At 43.5% G+C, this 21,236-nt stretch overlaps 1 protein-coding gene across 1 annotated transcript in view; it reads left to right on the forward strand.

Moving 5' to 3' along the window:
• Positions 1 to 20,722, forward strand: part of LOC139384914 (ADAMTS-like protein 5) — a 57,825-nt gene extending 37,103 nt beyond the window's left edge. Inside the window, exons 7-13 of the mRNA XM_071129815.1 lie at positions 1,689 to 1,809; positions 5,984 to 6,070; positions 7,663 to 7,826; positions 9,223 to 9,424; positions 16,232 to 16,372; positions 17,781 to 17,852; positions 18,215 to 20,722. Of these exons, the coding sequence (XP_070985916.1) occupies positions 1,689 to 1,809; positions 5,984 to 6,070; positions 7,663 to 7,826; positions 9,223 to 9,424; positions 16,232 to 16,372; positions 17,781 to 17,852; positions 18,215 to 18,558 (1,131 nt within the window). The 3' untranslated portion in view covers positions 18,559 to 20,722. The remainder of the gene's footprint in view (positions 1 to 1,688; positions 1,810 to 5,983; positions 6,071 to 7,662; positions 7,827 to 9,222; positions 9,425 to 16,231; positions 16,373 to 17,780; positions 17,853 to 18,214) is intronic.
• Positions 20,723 to 21,236: the final 514 nt, after the last annotated feature.

Raw genomic sequence — 21,236 nt, forward strand, 5'->3', positions numbered from 1 at the left:
TCTCCTCTCCTCGTTTCTCCTCTCCTCGTTTCTCCTCTAATCTTCTCTCCTCGTCTCTCCTCGTCTCTCCTCGTCTCTCCTCTCCTCGTCTCTCCTCTCCTCTCCTATTCTCTCCTCTCAACGTCTCTCCTATTCTCTCCTCTCCTTCTCTCCTCTCATCGTCTCTCATCATCTCCTCTCCTCGTCTCCTCTAATCGTCTCTCCTCGTCTCTCCTCTCCTCGTCTCTCCTCTCCTCGTCTCTCATTGTCTCTCCTATTCTCTCCTCTCATCGTCTCTCCACATCTCTCCTCTCATTGTCTCTCCACGTCTCTCCTCATCGTCTCTCCACCTCTCCTTGTCTCTCCACGTCTCTCCTCTCCTCGTCTCTCCACGTCTCTCCTCTCCTTGTCTCTCCACTCATCGTCTCTCCACGTCTCCTCTCATCATCTCTCCTCTCATCGTCTCTCCACGTCTCTCCTCTCATCGTCTCTCCACGTCTCTCCTCTCATCGTCTCTCCACATCTCTCCTCTCATCGTCTCTCCACGTCTCTCCTCTCATCGTCTCTCCACGTCTCTCCTCTCATCGTCTCTCCACATCTCTCCTCTCATCGTCTCTCCACGTCTCTCCTCTCCACGTCTCTCCAGAGTGGAACATGCTTCAACAGAGACAGTGGGGATGTTCACCAAAGAGCAACATCTGACTACATGGACATAGTTAATTAGTGCTGTGCCCCTTGTCCTTTTATGTAGTGGAAAAAGACATCCACATCTTCAACTTACCTCCATCGCTAGGTCACCATCTTCAAAGAAATGTTGGTGTGGTATTATCTACATGCCCTTCTTCCTGTTCAGAATTATTCTGAAGCCTTCTGAGTTCTGTGGTATTGTAGAAAACCTGCACCCCTCAACTAGAACTGCTTTACGATTACTGCAATTCTGCCATAGGGGGAAGGGCTCTCTGTTTACATGACACACCCCTGACTTCTTATGGGACCTTTGACCCGCCAATCATCACCCCTGAACTTTACGCCTGGACTGATATATTGGGGGTCAGCATGCCCAAGCCGGGGTCAGAGGTCAGTCCCACTTTTACAGAGAAAGGAGAAAACAACTAGACTTTTCCATAGGCTCTTTTCTGCCAAAGGGTTACCAACTCTGAACTCCCGGACGTGGTGTGAATGTGTCATGATGAAAAACCAGTCATAAAGCTGTGTGTCTGAGGCATAGTAAAGGAGCCTGTCCAGTCTAATCAGGTACCCGGAGTGATCGTCCCTTAAAGGTAGACCCAGCGATATGACATAAACACAGAAAGTAAACAGCAGCGTGGGTCAATTTCCGCAACAACTAAGAGCGTTGAAGCGCGAGGCAGAAATTCTCAGCCATTTTGGTTCCGTGGGTCCCACGTTGTAACAACGTGAAACGAACCCGTGCACATGTGCAGATGCTGTGTGTGACTGTGTGGGAGTGAAGTCTTGCATCTCACTCATCTCAATATCTGCAGTGCTGCTTGTGGCATTTCACTGGGTCTACGTTTAACAAGGCCATCAGCAGTTACTGGTGCTCTTTTTCAGGTGGTATCTTGGGGTATTTGGTTTTCAACCTTGATTTGTTTTTGCTTTGTCTGTTGTGTGTCTGGTTTTATGTTAATTGTCTCTGTGTTGCCTGTGCGTTGTCTGTACGTTGCCTGTATGTTGTCTGTCTTGTGTAGACACCGGGCTGTGACCTGATCTTGGGCTCGGACCAGCAGGAGGATGCCTGTATGGTGTGTGGAGGACAGAACTCCACCTGTCTACACCACAGGAGTGTGTACCAGAATGCACAGGGAGCAGGTACACATAAGCAAACACACACACACACACAAACTTGAAGCATAGACAGAGCAAACAAAATGTCAAAGGCTGACACACTGAATGTACAAAACATTACAAATTTCCTAATATTTGGTTGCACCCCCCTTTGCCCTCAGAACAGCCTCAATCTGTCAGCCATGGACTCTACAAGGTGTTGAAAGCGTTCCACAGGGATGCTGGCCCATGTTGACTCTACAAGGTGTTGAAAGTGTTCCACAGGGATGCTGGCCCATGTTGACTCTACAAGGTGTTGAAAGCGTTCCACAGGGATGCTGGCCCATGTTGACTCTACAAGGTGTTGAAAGCGTTCCACAGCGATGCTGGCCCATGTTGACTCTACAAGGTGTTGAAAGCGTTCCACAGGGATGCTGGCCCATGTTGACTCCAATGCTTCCCATGGTTATGTCAAGTTGACTGGATGTCCTTTGGGTGGTGGCCCATTGATTCACACAGGAAGAAACTGTTGAGCGCGGAGAAACCCAGTAGCGTTGCAGTTCTTGACTAAAACCGGTGCGCCTGGCACCTACTATCATACCCCGTTCAAAGACACTTCAATCTTTTGTCTTGCCCATTCACCCTCTGAATGGCACACATATACAATCCATGTCTGAATTGTCTCAAGGCTTAAAACCCCTTCTTTAATCTGTCTCCTCCCCTTCATGTACCCTGATTGAAGTGGCTTTAACAGGTGACATCAATAAGGGATCATAGAATTCACTTGGTCAGTGTATGTCATGGAAAGAGCAGGTGTTCCTAATGTTTTGTACACTCGGTGTTTATGTTTAGTCAAAGCTGGATTCATGAAGTTTCGATGAGGGAACACTAATGGTACTTGCTGCACTCTAAGAAACAGAATGTACAAACAGAACATCAACAGAATGTTACTCTAGGCCCATAAATGCACTGTGTGTGTGTGTGTGTGTGTGTGTGTGTGTGTGTGTGTGTGTGTGTGTGTGTGTGTGTGTTTTCTGAGGGTCAAAGCAGAGGCCCCCAAACTATAAGCTCTGGCCCTCTGCCATGGAATTCTCAACCTAAGTGATTCCTGCAGGACAGTGACCGAGTGTTCAAGCAGCAGAGAAAGACACACACGGACACACACACACACGGACACACACTTGCACTCTGTGCAAGGCAGACACAGGCACCCAAACAAGAATACACAATAATAAATCCCCCCTCCCCCTCCCCTCGACACATACACACACACAGACACACACACAGACCCACACAGACATACACACACAGAGCGGCCAACACCTCTGGCGTGCGATTTGGCACTGCGCTCCATTCTGAAACAGAATCCTCTGTTGAGCTGGCGCCGCGTGTGGGCACAGTGACTGAAGAGAGACTGTACTGCTTCATGATGGTTCAGCTTGAGTTCTGAAACAGAATCCTCTGTTGAGCTGGCGCCGCGTGTGGGCACAGTGACTGAAGAGAGACTGTACTGCTTCATGATGGTTCAGCTTGAGTGAGGAGACAACATGGAGATAAAGGAGGCTTTGTTTGAGTGCCTGGGCAGCCTAGGAGGGCTTCCCGGGTTTTCTCTCCTCCTGCAGCTGTGTGTCCCAATGAGGCATAACAGATTTGATGCCGCTGGGCGTAATCATTGCTTCCCACAGGGTCAAAAGCCAAGGGCCCAGAGAACTCATCACGGTCAAGCTATACATACATTTATCTTTGAGTCATTTAGCAGACGCTCTTATCCAGAGTGACTTACAGTAGTGAGTTCATACATTTGTCTTACCTTTTCTAACTCTAAGATCTTCTTAAGGTCAGGCACGTCTGGTGTGCAGGTGTTTGTTCCAGCCCGGTACTAACTCACCAGATTCAAATAATCATCACGGTCAGGCTATAACACTCTAATGTTAACCGGAGGCGGAACAGAACCCTAACTCAAGGTTGATAACTCAAACCCTACAGCTGAACTCTACAGGATAGGCACTTTTGTGGCCAAATTGTGTGAAGATCTTTGTTCCAGCCTAGCACTAATACAAAAATACATCTAGATCAGCTTTAACTCAACATCCCTGTGCAGATCTACCAAATACGTCTAGATCAGTTTCATAAGTCAACAGCCCTGTGCAGATCTATCACATACAACTAGATGAGTTTCATAACTCAACAGCCCTGTGCAGATCTATCACATACATATAGATCAGTTTCATAACTCTACAGCCCTGTGCAAATCTATCACATACAACTAGATCAGTTTCATAACTCAACAGCCCTGTGCAGATCTATCACATACATATAGATCAGTTTCATAACTCAACAGCCCTGTGCAGATCTACCAAATACATATAGTTCAGTTTCATAACTCAACAGCCCTGTGCAGATCTATCACATACATATAGATCAGTTTCATAAGTCAACAGCCCTGTGCAGATCTATCACATACATATAGATCAGTTTCATAAGTCAACAGCCCTGTGCAGATCTATCACATACATATAGATCAGTTTCATAACTCAACAGCCAAGACAAAACTAGACCGTTTAATAATTTTGTGTTGTAGAACAGCTGACTTACTCCAGCTCTTCACACAACATGGCAAAATCTTTGCGAGTCATTAATTTAATGGAGACAGTCTGAACCATAGAGATAGATAGAGGACTCTGTATGGTTTAATTGCATGAGTTGGATTTGTCCTACTTTTGCTTTGCTTTTGGCCATGCTACAACCACCGGAATTTGAATCAAAAGCTATTTCATGGCATTTTTAACAGTACAGTACCTACTAACTCGAAACAGGTCCAGCCACACAGTGATGTTAGCTTGCATAGAAAATGTTTTTGGTTTTTAGATGTTGCTAGATGTTTGTTTGAACGAGGAAGTCCTGAACACAGCTGAACTTATTAAGGGTAGGCCCCTCCGGGGTCTGCAGGCCTTTGTTCTAGCCCAGCACTAACATACAAGATTCATTCAAAAAACTCAAACTCGGGTTCATAACTAAGTCTATTGCTGAACCATAGAGACAGATAGAGGACTCTAGATGGATATAACCCGTTTTAGCATGGACATTGCAATTGAGGGCTTCCAACATTTTAAACTAGCAAATGATTAGAGCATTGTCTTCAAATTGAGTTGCCTATGGTTAGGAAATGTCTTTAAAGCGGCAATCTACAGTAGAAACAATAACAAAGCGTTCTTCCTGCCCCTGGTTTAGTAAACAGCTGAGGGATGGGGCTGCAGAAATAAACCACTCTCAAGTTCATAGACAAAGCTATGGATGCAAGGACTGACCATGATATCAACATTATAGTTTTAACCATGTTTTGAGGCCATATAGTGTTTGTTAACATTTTCTTTGTTTACAAACGGAGTAAAACAAGCTTATATTTTGTGTTGTGATGAGGTAGGACAGATGAAGTAAGTTTATGAGGCATTTATAAGTTCAGAGGGAACATATAATTCATTTATCCCCATAAAATGGATGTAGCAACTGCTGATTGCCACTTTAAGCTATATCACCTCAATCTAGTGACCAAAATAAATGAATTTCACACAATATTTGGTTCAGGACTGTGTTGTAGGTGGCGGTAAATCACTATATTAGCTTTACGCTTTCTTCAAATGGACCCATTTAAAATAGCACTATAACTCTTAATTCACACACAGCTTTCATCTCAGAGACCTACAATTGTCAAAACAAGAGCAACGGTTTCTCAGTCCCATAGAAAAACCACGATGAATAGGGTAGTCTTGCTGCTCGCTTTTCACACACCAGCAGCAGGGGAACCACAGAGATGTTGACTGCTTTTGACTAGTGAAATATCACTCTCTAAATGAATGGTTCATGCTTTTGGCTCGATGGTGAAATATCCCGCTTGTTATGTTCATACAAATATTTACACATGTTAAGTTTGCATGTTAAGTTTGCTGAAAACAAAAGCAGTTGACAGTGAGAGGACCTTTTTTCTGAGTTTATGTATTTACTTTAATAAAGTTTTATATGTGTTACACATAAGCATATACCATATATATTCACAAATATAAATATATATTTATATATATATTGCATATAACACACACTGCACCACATATTGTGTTTATCTACATCACTGTTACCCAGTCTCTAAATTAATGGTTTATACTTGTTTCCCACTGGTGTAATATCTGTCTTAATGAATGTCTCTGTACTCTGTTGGCTATAGCGGGTCCGTTTGGGTACAATGAAGTGACCATGATCCCAGCTGGAGCTACTCACATCCGTGTCACCGATAACAGCAGGAACTATCTGGGTAAGAGATGGCTCAGCTTGACAGACGCACGCGCGCACACGCACGCACACACACTGGGAATGAGCTGTCACACGAGGACAGCATCAATGTTCTGTATATCATTAACTATATACAGTACATATACAGACAGCCTCTCATAAGTGCTGGTTTGACAGAGAATTTGCTTTGAGACCTTTTTATCATCTTCTGTATGTCTGCTATGAGTTTCAACCCACCCAGCCATGGCTAGAGAACTCTACCACTTCCCTGACACTTTCAGTAGCCATAATGCTTCTCTCCTCTCATTCCTGTTAGCTTACTGTTACTTCCTGGCACCAGAGACCGATACAGCTCTCTGGTTGATACCCAGCTGCACTCTGGCTGGGCTCTCCAGTCAACACAACACCCAAGGCTATCCATCTATTCTCACCCACATTTACAAGACTGTAATAACGTGACTCCTGAAATGGAAAATGCAGGGATCCTGAAATGGAACACTCGTAAAGGTTTAATTTGGCCATGGGGCAGGGTGGGGGAACTGGGTGCGGGAAAAGGGTGGGGGGGACTGGGGATCTGGCCTTCTGGCAGGCAAGTGGATGTACTTGGTTAGTTCTGATTTGGTTGGAAGATTCCCCCCCCCCCCAAAAAAAAAGTATGTTCCAAGAGTTGGTTTCCCCATTTGTTTGTTCCTGTAAATTGTCACGGTTAGGCCAAACAAGGCAATGATGTAGTAATGCCACTCTGTTTGGCAAGGCAACTTTGTAACTTTGCTGAATTAAGAGATGTTACATTGTAGGGTTGAGGTTTATTCCATTTCAATTTAGTAAAGTGTTCCCATGGTCCCGTGTAGCTCAGTTGGTAGAGCATGGCTCTTGCAACGCCAGGGTTGTGGGTTTGATTCCCACGCAGGACCAGTACAAAAAAAAATGTATGCACTCACTACTCTGTTACTTTGGATAAAAGAGTCTGCTAACTGACATAAATGTAAGTAGAAATTCCAACTCATGGCCTCCTGAGTGGCGCAGCGGTCGAAGGAACTGCATCGCAGTACTTGAGGCGTCACTTCAGACCCGGGTTCAATCCCAGGCTGTGTCACAACCGGCCGTGACCGGGAGTCCCATAGGGCGGCACACAATTGGCCCAGCTTTGCCCGGGTTAGGGGAGGGTTTGGCCGGGGGGGCTTTACTTGGCTCATCTAGCGACTCCTTGTGGTGGTCCGGGCACCTGCAGGCTGACCCCGGTCGTCAGTTGAACGGTGTTTCCTCCGACACATTGGTGCAGCTGGCTTCCAGGTTAAGTTGGCGGGTGTTAAGAAGCGCTGTTTGGCGGGTCATGTTTCAGAGGATGCATGACTCGACTTTCACCTCTACCAAGAGTTGCAGCGATGAGACAAGATCGTAATTGGATATGAGGAGGAAAAATCCACATCAAATTTCCCTCATACCTCAATTGCGATTTGTGAATTGACTGAAAAGGAATTGACCCCAACCGTAGCATAATTCAAACACATACATATTATCATCACAAAGCCAATTTCAGTCACACTTCACCAATCAGCATTGAAAACTAAACGCATTTCCTACCTTCATTCAAGCCTTCTCTTCTCCCTCCAGCGCTCCAGAACGGGCGTTCCCAGTTTGTCATTAATGGGAACTGGAAGATCAGTGTTCCTGGGGAGTACAGCGTAGCGGGAACCAAGCTCCTGTACAAGCGCTCTGTGGACACCTGGGAAAGCTTTGAGGTCCCTGGACCCACTATGGAGGACCTGCACGTCATGGTCAGTCTGGTCAAAGTTATGATTGACAGGAGCCGCAATGCAATAACTATACTGAACAAAAATATTATCGTAGCATGCAACAATTTCATTGATTTTTACTGAGTAACAGTTCATATGAGGAAGTCAATTGCAATAGATTCATTAGGCCCTAATCTCTGTATGTCACATGACGGGAAGGAAAGAAAGAAATGGTTCTCACAATGGGCCTTAGGATCTCGTTACGGTATTTTTATGCATTCAAATTGCCATTGATAAAATGCTATTGTGTTCAATGTCCGTAGCTTATGCCTGTCCATACCTTAACCCCACTGCCACCATGGGGCAGTTTGTTCACATCAGCCAACCGCTCACCCACACAACGACAGTGGTTGGGAGGCCGGTTGGACGTACTACCAAATTCTCGAAAACAATGTTGGAAGCTGCTTATGTTAGAGAAATTAACATTCAATTCTCTGGCAACAGCTCTGGTGGGCTTTCGTGCAGTCAACATGCCAATTGCACTCGCCTTCAAAACTTGAGACATTTGTGGCATTGTGTTGTGTGACAGAACTGCACATTTTAGTGGCCTTTTATTGTCCCCAGCACAAGGTGCACTTGTGTAATGATCATGCCGTTTAATCAGCTTCTTGATATGCCACACCTGTCAGGTGGATGGATTATCTTGACAAAGGAAAAATGCTCACTAACAGGGATGTAAACAACAGAACAGACTATGGGAGGCTCACAGTACTACAGTACTACATAGAGCCATGACTACATGGAACTCTATTCCACATCAGATAAATACACCTTATGAAACAATGGAGATTGTGAAGAGACACCCACACAGGTACAGACACATGCATACGCACACACGCTAGCAGACTCTCTCGACACACACGTACATTGTAATATTGTGGTATTATACATTTTGTATTGTAGATATTTAGTGGTGTAATACTGTTATATGATATACTGTTTTATGTGTAATGTAAGTGCCTTAATGTGTTTGGACCACAGGAAGAGTAGCTGCTACCTTGGCAGCAGCTAATGGGGATCCCTAATAACCAGTCAGTCTCCTCTCCTATATGTAACGGACATATATTTTCTTAACGTGTTGTCTTCCATATGTTATATTTTTTCAGTATATTGTTGGTATTGACAGTTCTAAACTGGGTGGTTTGAGCCCTGAATACTGATTGGCTGACAGCCATGTTATATTAGACCGTATACCACGGGTATGACAAAACATTTATTTTGTACTTTTCTAATTACGTTGGTAACTAGTTTATAATAGCAATAAGGCATCTCTGGGGTTTGTGTTATATGGCCAATATTGCTTAAAATATACCGGGTATTATAAAACAATATATATTAAAATATACATCCGTTGTACACTGTGTGGTTGTGTCTGCAGGTGTTGGTGACAGACAGAAACCCGGGGATAGAATACGAGTATTGGCTCCCTCCAGACCGCTACGCTCTGTTCCATGGCAGGAGGAGTCAGCTACACCAGCCTCACCACACTGCTAGCTACATCCCCTGGGATCACCCCACAACTACTACTACCACTACTACTACTACTAGACCTCCCCCTGTCACCACAAGACCCTACTGGGGTAAGACCGCTGACCATTGTTAAAGGGGTAGTTCAACCAAATTAAAATAACATTTTGTTTCCTTCCCTTGTAAGAAGTCTAAGGACAAAATGCAATCCAGGTTGTGGGTTTGTTTACCTAGGCACTGTCACCAACCGCTAGCTAGCATTTTCTAAGCAAAAGCCAATGGACGTCAATGTACCCATTATTAACATCTGTTAAATTTCATGTCCAAAATGTCCATTTAATGTGATGTATGCATTTACATGGGAAAACCTGCCCCTGGTTTCACTCATCCTCTGTTTGTGTGACTGAAGTTTAATACATGATGGATGGATACGGAAGATGGATGGATGAATACGGAAGATGGATGGATGGATGAATACGGAAGATGGATGGATGGATGAATACGGAAGATGGATGGATGAATACGGAAGATGGATGGATATGGATGATGGAATGGATACGGAAGATGGATGGATATGGATGATGGAATGGATACGGAAGATGGATGGATATGGATGATGGATGGATACGGAAGATGGATGGATATGGATGATGGATGGATACGGAAGATGGATGGATATGGATGATGGATGATACGGAAGATGGATGGATATGGATGATGGATGAATACGGAAGATGGATGGATATGGATGATGGATGAATACGGAAGATGGATGGATATGGATGATGGATGGATACGGAAGATGGATGGATATGGATGATGGATGATACGGAAGATGAATGGATATGGATGATGGATGGATACGGAAGATGGATGAATACGGAAGATGGATGGATACGGATGATGGATGGATGGATACGGAAGATGGATGGATGATACGGAAGATGGATGGATGGATGGATAGAAATGGAAGATGGATGGATGGATGAATACGGAAGATGGATGGACATGGATGATGGATGGATACGGATGATGGATGGATGGATGGATGGATGGATGGATGGATGGATGATACTGAAGATGGATGGATGATAGAAATGGAAGATGGATGGATGGATGAATACGGAAGATGGATGGATACGGATGATGGACGGATGGATACGGATGATGGACGGATGGATACGGATGATGGACGGATGGATACGGATGATGGACGGATGGATACGGATGATGGACGGATGGATACGGATGATGGACGGATGGATACGGATGATGGACGGATGGATACGGATGATGGACGGATGGATACGGATGATGGACGGATGGATACGGATGATGGACGGATGGATACGGATGATGGACGGATGGATACGGATGATGGACGGATGGATACGGATGATGGACGGATGGATACGGATGATGGATGGATGGATACGGATGATGGCTGGATGGATACGGAAGATGGATGGATGGATACGGAAGATGGATGGATGGATGGATGGATGGATGATACTGAAGATGGATGGATGGATGGATAGAAATGGAAGATGGATGAATACGGAAGATGGATGGATACGGATGATGGATGGATGGATACGGATGATGGAAGGATGGATACGGAAGATAGATGGACACGAAAGATGGGTAGATAGATGGATCTAAACATTACTGCAAGGGGTATTTAAACATCTGCACATTACGACAAGCTCTACAAGTAAAATGAATAAACAAATGTTTATGTGTTTTTAATATTTTCAGATCTGACTGCCTCCGGTACAGCAGAGGTACTGCCAGATCTCAAAATAGTTTGTTTTTTACATTTAATTTGGTTTTAATGAATATCACTAACAACAAAGGTAACACATTTTGGCCATGGGATCTGTGATATAAGTTTAGAAGGTGTAATACAACACTATGTAATATTATTCATCTACAAAGTATGTTCATAACCCTGGGCAACATGGGCCTGGGAGGCTGACAGGGACCCCAGTTTGAAAACCCCTGGCCTACAAACTGACTGTGCCTTGCTAATGTGCAGCACATGTCTTCTGGAATGTTTTATGACATCCGTTTATATAAGAGGGGAATTATTAACTGCAAACTCAATCATAGGTTTATAATCAGTGTTGTATTTCTATTAAATTGGCCCCGGTTGGAATGTAACCAACATTCAATGGTAATCATTATATTTGTCCTATATAACTGCAAAAGTGGACTTTGATCCAAAACTGAATACACTGTTCTGACCTGCTATACTTTGATCTGTACCTGGCTGACAATAACTGATAAGTTAACTGAAGTTTCTGGAGTGGAATGTCCCCCTCTTATCTTAGAAGTGTTTAGTGATAACGCTCCTAATCCCAAAACCCACCGCATATTCCATGCTGAGATAGTGGTGCTTGGTACAAAACCGTAGTTTTGACTAATTTCTGTGTACTGCTCAACAAAGCAATGATCTAAGACTTTAGCATCCTTTAGAATTTAGTAAACAGGTTTGATAATTTAGTAATTTATCAAGTAATTTGGTGCAGGACATAATGGGAGTAGTCTAGCCCCTAGCATAGTGTGTTCTAACTGGTGGGTTGAGAAGTAGTCTAGCCCCTAGCATAGTGTGTTCTAACTGGTGGGTTGAGAAGTAGTCTAGCCCCTAGCATAGTGTTTTCTAACTGGTGGGCTGAGAAGTAGTCTAGCCCCTAGCATAGTGTTTTCTAACTGGTGGGTTGAGAAGTAGTCTAGCCCCTAGCATAGTGTGTTCTAACTGGTGGGTTGAGAAGTAGTCTAGCCCCTAGCATAGTGTGTTCTAACTGGTGGGTTGAGAAGTAGTCTAGCCCCTAGCATAGTGTTTTCTAACTGGTGGGTTGAGAAGTAGTCTAGCCCCTAGCATAGTGTTTTCTAACTGGTGGGTTGAGAAGTAGTCTAGCCCCTAGCATAGTGTGTTCTAACTGGTGGGTTGAGAAGTAGTCTAGCCCCTAGCATAGTGTTTTCTAACTGGTGGGTTGAGAAGTAGTCTAGCCCCTAGCATAGTGTTTTCTAACTGGTGGGTTGAGAAGTAGTCTAGCCCATAGCATAGTGTTTTCTAACTGGTGGGTTGAGAAGTAGTCTAGCCCCTAGCATAGTGTGTTCTAACTGGTGGGTTGAGAAGTAGTCTAGCCCCTAGCATAGTGTTTTCTAACTGGTGGGTTGAGATGTCGTCTAGCCCCTAGCATAGTGTGTTCTAACTGGTGGGTTGAGAAGTAGTCTAGCCCCTAGCATAGTGTGTTCTAACTGGTGGGTTGAGAAGTAGTCTAGCCCCTAGCATAGTGTTTTCTAACTGGTGGGCTGAGAAGTAGTCTAGCCCCTAGCATAGTGTTTTCTAACTGGTGGGTTGAGAAGTAGTCTAGCCCCTAGCATAGTGTGTTCTAACTGGTGGGTTGAGAAGTAGTCTAGCCCCTAGCATAGTGTGTTCTAACTGGTGGGTTGAGAAGTAGTCTAGCCCCTAGCATAGTGTTTTCTAACTGGTGGGTTGAGAAGTAGTCTAGCCCCTAGCATAGTGTTTTCTAACTGGTGGGTTGAGAAGTAGTCTAGCCCCTAGCATAGTGTGTTCTAACTGGTGGGTTGAGAAGTAGTCTAGCCCCTAGCATAGTGTTTTCTAACTGGTGGGTTGAGAAGTAGTCTAGCCCCTAGCATAGTGTTTTCTAACTGGTGGGTTGAGAAGTAGTCTAGCCCATAGCATAGTGTTTTCTAACTGGTGGGTTGAGAAGTAGTCTAGCCCCTAGCATAGTGTGTTCTAACTGGTGGGTTGAGAAGTAGTCTAGCCCCTAGCATAGTGTTTTCTAACTGGTGGGTTGAGATGTCGTCTAGCCCCTAGCATAGTGTGTTCTAACTGGTGGGTTGAGAAGTAGTCTAGCCCCTAGCATAGTGTTTTCTAACTGGTGGGTTGAGAAGTAGTCTAGCCCCTAGCATAGTGTTTTCTAACTGGTGGGTTGAGAAGTAGTCTAGCCCCTAGCATAGTGTTTTCTAACTGGTGGGCTGAGAAGTAGTCTAGCCCCTAGCATAGTGTGTTCTAACTGGTGGGTTGAGAAGTAGTCTAGCCCCTAGCATAGTGTGTTCTAACTGGTGGGTTGAGAAGTAGTCTAGCCCCTAGCATAGTGTTTTCTAACTGGTGGGTTGAGAAGTAGTCTAGCCCCTAGCATAGTGTTTTCTAACTGGTGGGTTGAGAAGTAGTCTAGCCCCTAGCATAGTGTTTTCTAACTGGTGGGTTGAGAAGAAGTCTAGCCCCTAGCATAGTGTTTTCTAACTGGTGGGTTGAGAAGTAGTCTAGCCCCTAGCATAGTGTTTTCTAACTGGTGGGTTGAGAAGTAGTCTAGCCCCTAGCATAGTGTGTTCTAACTGGTGGGTTGAGAAGTAGTCTAGCCCCTAGCATAGTGTTTTCTAACTGGTGGGTTGAGAAGTAGTCTAGCCCCTAGCATAGTGTTTTCTAACTGGTGGGTTGAGAAGTAGTCTAGCCCCTAGCATAGTGTTTTCTAACTGGTGGGTTGAGAAGTAGTCTAGCCCCTAGCATAGTGTGTTCTAACTGGTGGGTTGAGAAGTAGTCTAGCCCCTAGCATAGTGTTTTCTAACTGGTGGGTTGAGATGTCGTCTAGCCCCTAGCATAGTGTGTTCTAACTGGTGGGTTGAGAAGTAGTCTAGCCCCTAGCATAGTGTTTTCTAACTGGTGGGTTGAGAAGTAGTCTAGCCCCTAGCATAGTGTTTTCTAACTGGTGGGTTGAGAAGTAGTCTAGCCCCTAGCATAGTGTGTTCTAACTGGTGGGTTGAGAAGTAGTCTAGCCCCTAGCATAGTGTTTTCTAACTGGTGGGTTGAGAAGTAGTCTAGCCCCTAGCATAGTGTTTTCTAACTGGTGGGTTGAGAAGTAGTCTAGCCCCTAGCATAGTGTTTTCTAACTGGTGGGTTGAGAAGAAGTCTAGCCCCTAGCATAGTGTGTTCTAACTGGTGGGTTGAGATGTCGTCTAGCCCCTAGCATAGTGTTTTCTAACTGGTGGGTTGAGAAGTAGTCTAGCCCCTAGCATAGTGTGTTCTAACTGGTGGGTTGAGAAGTAGTCTAGCCCCTAGCATAGTGTGTTCTAACTGGTGGGTTGAGAAGTAGTCTAGCCCCTAGCATAGTGTTTTCTAACTGGTGGGTTGAGAAGTAGTCTAGCCCCTAGCATAGTGTTTTCTAACTGGTGGGTTGAGAAGTAGTCTAGCCCCTAGCATGGTGTTTTCTAACTGGTGGGTTGAGAAGTAGTCTAGCCCCTAGCATAGTGTTTTCTAACTGGTGGGTTGAGAAGTAGTCTAGCCCCTAGCATAGTGTGTTCTAACTGGTGGGTTGAGAAGTAGTCTAGCCCCTAGCATAGTGTGTTCTAACTGGTGGGTTGAGAAGTAGTCTAGCCCCTAGCATGGTGTTTTCTAACTGGTGGGTTGAGAAGTAGTCTAGCCCCTAGCATAGTGTGTTCTAACTGGTGGGTTGAGAAGTAGTCTAGCCCCTAGCATGGTGTTTTCTAACTGGTGGGTTGAGAAGTAGTCTAGCCCCTAGCATAGTGTGTTCTAACTGGTGGGTTGAGAAGTAGTCTAGCCCTAGCATAGTGTTTTCTAACTGGTGGGTTGAGAAGTAGTCTAGCCCCTAGCATAGTGTGTTCTAACTGGTGGGTTGAGAAGTAGTCTAGCCCCTAGCATAGTGTTTTCTAACTGGTGGGTTGAGAAGTAGTCTAGCCCCTAGCATAGTGCTTTCTAACTGGTGGGTTGAGAAGTAGTCTAGCCCCTAGCATGGTGTTTTCTAACTGGTGGGTTGAGAAGTAGTCTAGCCCCTAGCATAGTGTTTTCTAACTGGTGGGTTTAGATCCACTAAAGGGTCACACAGTCAGTTCCTTTTGAGTCGTGGCTAAAGACTGGGTTAGGTCTAGAAACATGGTCTTATTTACCTTGTGGGTCACAGGGAGCATTGAAAGCCTGTGGGGGAGTCGAGACGAACAAAAGCGATTTAGCATTTTGGAGCAGAAATCAATGATCTAAGACGATGTTTGCTCATGTCGTATCATAGTGATTTGATGCTGGACAAAAAGTCACTCTTTATTGATTCTGTCACGCCTCCTCCCGCTTCCTCTCCCTGGCGCTCAAGGGCGCCAGGCTGCCCCTCATTACACACACCTGTCACCATCATTACACGCATCAGCGCTTCATTGGACTCACCTGGACTCCTTCACTTTGTTGATTGCTCCCTCTCTATCTGTCTGTTCCTCAGTTGCATCCCCGTGTCAGCATTAATGTTGTTTTGTTTCCCCTGTCCAGACCCTGTTCGTGTTTTGTTTCCTGTCTATTTCATTAAATGTTCACTCCCTGTACTTGCTTCTCGTCTCCCACTGCCTGTCCTTACAGATTCTACCTAAAGAATGCCTTGGAAAGATCCCTTGCCCAAATCCTGATTCAAGATACACATATGCTTCTCCATCGTTTGCACAAATCTCACATTAATGGATGATTAATGCAAATTTAAAGGAATAGTTCAGAAATTGTACATATTTAGATATTTTTTCCCTCATCTCTTAAATGGATTGTGGTCCTCAATTAATTGTTTTTTAATGATTAAAAATGATTTGGGCATGAAATTTAAAACATGCTTAACTGGGGAGATTTACTGACATGGTGCTTTGGTAAAGAAAAATGCTCATGTTAACATTTTGTTGGCAGTGGCTAGTTTAACAAAAACAAAGTGTGGATTGCAGTCACTCCTTTTCCGTAGACTGCTTTTAAGGTAAGAAAACAAACATCTAATAAATAAGTAAACTATCCCTTAAAGTTCCATTTGAGGTCCTTTTCTTGGTCAGGTCATGAAAACTCCTGGCCCTAACTCCAAAGGCATGTTGATACTCAATAATGTAAACTCACCTTTTCCCGCACTGTCCCTCAGCTCCTCCAGGTGGCTGGCCCATCAAGTCCCCTCGCCACCCAGCTCGACAACCCCCTCACCAGCCCCATCGCCCACCTGTCCTTCCCCGCCTGGAGAGGGATGAGACCAGGAGGAACCGACTACCCCAACCACCCCGAGGAGGTTTGCTCCACCTCACCTCAATCTCTCCCTCACCTAAATCTTTAACCCCTATCTCACCCCCACTCCCCTAAACCTCAGCTCTTGCCTTGCTAAAATGCTACAATCCTCTCTCCTCTGCCTCTACCCTACTATTTCCTTTAATCTATCCTACTCTACTTTTCCTTTAATCTATCCTACTCTACTCTTCCTTTAATCTATCCTACTCTACTCTTCCTTTAATCTATCCTACTCTACTCTTCCTTTAATCTGTCCTACTCTACTCTTCCTCTAATCTATCCTACTCTACTCTTCCTTTAATCTATCCTACTCTACTCTTCCTTTAATCTATCCTACTCTACTCTTCCTTTAATCTATCCTACTCTACTTTTCCTTTAATCTGTCCTACTCTACTCTTCCTCTAATCTATCCTACTCTACTCTTCCTCTAATCTGTCCTACTCTCTAATCTACTCTTCCTTTAATGTCCTACTCTCTACTCTACTCTTCCTTTAATCTATCCTACTCTACTTTTCCTTTAATCTGTCCTACTCTACTCTTCCTTTAATCTATCCTACTCTACTCTCCTCTAATCTATCCTACTCTACTCTTCCTTTAATCTATCCTACTCTACTTTTCCTTTAATCTGTCCTACTCTCTAATCTACTCTTCCTTTAATGTCCTACTCTCTACTCTACTCTTCCTTTAATCTATCCTACTCTACTTTTCCTTTAATCTACTCTACTCTTCCTCTAATCTATCCTACTCTACTCTTCCTTTAATCTATCCTACTCTACTTTTCCTTTAATCTGTCCTACTCTCTAATCTACTCTTCCTTTAATGTCCTACTCTCTACTCTACTCTTCCTTTCATCTAGCCTACATTCTATTCTTCTTTTAATCTGTCCTACTCTCTTCATTTCATCTGTCCTAATCTCTACTTTACTCTTCCTTTAATCTGTCTTAATCTCTACTCTACTCTTTAATCTGTCCCGCTCTCTACTCTTCCTTTAATCTGTCCTAATCTCTTCTCTACTATTCCTTTAATCTATCCCGCTCTCTACGCTTCCTTTAATCTGTCCTAATCTCTTCTCTACTCTTCCTTTAATCTGTCCTGCTCTCTACTCTTCCTTTAACCTGTCCTAATCTTTTCTCTACTCTTCCTTTAATCTGTCCTGCTCTCTACTCTTCCTTTAATCTGTCCTAATCTCTTCTCTACTCTTCCTTTAATCTGTCCTGCTCTCTACTCTTCCTTTAATCTGTCCTAATCTCTTCTCTTTCCTTGAATCTATCCTACTCTCTACTCTACTATCCTTAAGTCCCCTACTCACTCTCAGAAACTCATCTGTGCCATCCTAACCATTGTGCAATACCCTAATATAAAAAACCATCTGTGCTCAAATCAACTCACCGCTTCTCTTTCTACTCCCGTAGGGCATTGTGGGAAATGTAGGCGGGCCCGCGGTCGAGGGGAGCGCCAGAGGCAGTACTGCCAGAAAGACTTCGGTAAGTCTGAACTTCTTGAATATCTAAAGTTAGCGGTTCAAACACCCTTGTGTGCTTTAAATTCACATGACCCAGTTTATAGCTGGGTTTGAGTTTACAACATCAGGTGATAGTGGTGCAAGTTGACATCTCACTTGAATAGTTTTTTAAAGTAAGGAACGAATGTAATTCGGTGAAACTTAAACAGACATTTTAAGTCAGTTGAAAAATCGCAGCATGGAAAAACAAGCATGGCACAACAAACCTTATTATAAGACATTGTAAGGGCGCATACATGCTTGTAAGTTCTAACAAGGTTTTAATGCATTATACCTGTTGGCTTTATGTAAAGTGTTAGCATAATGTCTTTCATTGGTTGTCAGTGTTCCGTGCCAAAGTCATGAGCAAGCTGTACCGGGGCGAGGAGACGCGCTACGATGTCCAGATCATCCACACCTACCACAATCGCTTCCGCCTGGAGCACCGCGAGTTCCTGTGGGTGCCCAACGTGTGTGACTGCCCCCCTCTGGAGGAAGGGCGCCAGTACGTACTGATGGTGCGTCGCCACATTAACAACGAGCAGACGTTGAACCGGATACTGATGGAGGAGGACAGTTACGCAATACCCTATAAACCTAGAGAGGACGCTCTGTTGCGCCCCCTGGAGGATCTGTGTAGTAGCAGAGGGCCCAGGCCACCTGCGGAACTGAGAGGCGGCTATGCCTAGACATAGAGATGTACAGTATACACGTGCACACCTAGATGCACACATACTTTGACTGTCATGACTCCTTAACACTCCCCAAGACTGAGCACTTCTGATGGTGAATCAGACAAACAATGGGGCTGCATGTGTGCGTCTGTGTGTGACATTAAAATCCCATACACCCCTACGCAACAACTTCCTGCCTCTGGCCCTTCAAAAGACACACAGAGAGCAATAGAACCACTAGAATTCCAAAATGGGGGAACTGAAAATGGCGGAGGCAAATACTAGTTGAACCCTGGGAAGAGACTATACTCAGGGTGACCCAGTAGATCTGTCAGTCAGTGTGATAAGAAGGCAAAGCCCTCAAAGAGCAATGCAAAAGCTGACCAGCTCACAAAGTATAGCACTTTAGGTGGACATTATCACCCACCTTTAAACTTTAACCTTTAAACCAAAGAGAAGAATATATCCACTGCAATGGCCAAGCGTTTGTGTTTTGTTTTGTTCCCTTTGCTAACTAGATAACTGACTATAACTATCTGTCTGGGTTACTAACAGGCAGTGTTGGGGAAGCTACTCTGAAAATATAGTTTATAGCTTGTATCAATTACTTCACACTGGAAGAGGTTAAGCTACACTTCGGCCTAGATTCAATCAGATCAAGCGTTAACCGGCGATAGCAGACACCTGCATAGCTGATGTTTTGACGGTGCTGGAGATGTAACTGTGTTGGAGCTGTCAAATTGGTGAAGAGCTACTCTTCATCATTGTCACTCAAGTTAGATATTCAGAATGACAAAGTGTAGGCTATATAGAAATAATGACTCTCAAATTGAAAATCATTTGCCTAAAAAAAATAATGAGGATTTCTATCAGCTGAATCGAGGTGTAGATCACATCTCACATTCCAGTGTTTCAAACTCGCATGAGATTTCTCTTAATGCGACTCCGTGCAGCCAATAGCAATGTCCGCTTCAGGTATGCCAGGATCTGCTCTAACGCAGTTCCACCTCCGACACTGCCTGAACAACTGCTATGCAGATGTCGGCTAAAGCGGATCTGATTGAATTACGCTACCTTACGCTACCCTAAATAAAAATATAGTTGACTTTAATAGTTACTTTGAAAAAGTAGTTCACTACATCCAAACTATCATATCTAAATCTGAAATGTCATCGACTACACAGTTAAGAAAAATGAGTGCAAGAACACATCACTCTGGAGTCAGATGTTAACAGTGTAGTGAGATCTGTGTGACAGTCAGAGTGAGTGCTTTGGCTTAGCCCAGTGGCCAGGGAGAGAGAAAAATAGGGGGGAGTTGAATACAGGTAGTGGGCAGTTCCAGTAGGGAGCTACATGGCTAAAACAAGTAATTAACTACCAAAGACACTACAAAGATTTGAATGTAGTTACTACAAAATCTAGGTAAATTACTAACTGAATTAATTGTAGTGGAACTACTCCCCAGGACTGCTAACAGTTCAGTCACTCTATGTCAAAATAAATGTGACACTTTACTTTCTTCTCATACCTAAGATGTATAAAACTACATATTGTTCCATATTGTATTTATGTGGCAAAATAATATCTAGATCATAACATTTATATTTGTGTTTTGCTTCTAAAATATAGTATTTTTTTAAATCTATCAATGTATTTCTATCTATTGATGTATGTGTTTTGGGTAACAATTTACATTAATTTGCTCTTATACCTGTGTAGTAACCGTGTCATTAATTACACTAGTAGCATTGTAGTTACATGTTATAGCACAGTACTTCATGAATTGCATTGTAATTGCGTAGTGATGGGGTTGAGTTTATTTCACTTGTGTAGTAACAGAAACCGCTCAACTCTACTACTATTACTATGCATATAAATCTACACTGACATAAGAGCAAGTTCATGTAAGGTGTTACTGTGTTTTGAATATTAAATCAATCAGGTTCCCTTAGTCTGTTTTGTTAGGTCTTCTATTGTCTAATTCACATGAATATTTACTTTTGTGAGAAAACAAAAATATGGATTATTCAGTATTTTATATTGGTGTGGCACTGAGTAGCTACAAATATAAGAAACATATTTCATTTGAATGACTGGTGAATTATGTGCAATCTATTCCTATACATTAACTATGCTGTAACAAGTTATTTTTTATTATAAGGTTTTAAATATGTGCCAACACATTGCTTTCTTTAACACCACTGACACCACATTTTACACAGCCTTTTACAAGGTCTGCACTCATATGCATTTTGTGTAGTTTGTATTGGTAGATTACCCTAGAAACATCATTCAAACTTTAAGACCTGCTGAGTGCTTGCATACAACTTTTTGATAGTTTAAAAAGTCTTTTTTTTAAATGAAACTATTTTATTTCCCATCTTCATTCAATTCCATGGGATTTCTAAAGATCCCATTGTGACAATATCAACTTCCAGACTTCTAACATTCCATTCACTGCAACTTTTGACACAAATCAGCTGACCAGTTTCTCAACAAGTTAGACACGTTGGGCATTTGATATCTTCCTCTACTTCTCTGCTATTCAAATCTGGAATCAGAACAGAAGTATCTGCTGTTTGAGTTGAGTGGAGAAAATTAGCTGGCTAACTTCAGCTAACAGCTCTCTCATGTCTCTTCATTAAGTCGTTGCTATGGATACTCACACTCTCAGGGAAAGTAAAGCAGAGGGT

This window comes from Oncorhynchus clarkii, chromosome 26 (genome assembly GCF_045791955.1).
Source record: "Oncorhynchus clarkii lewisi isolate Uvic-CL-2024 chromosome 26, UVic_Ocla_1.0, whole genome shotgun sequence".
Lineage (NCBI taxonomy): Eukaryota > Metazoa > Chordata > Actinopteri > Salmoniformes > Salmonidae > Oncorhynchus > Oncorhynchus clarkii.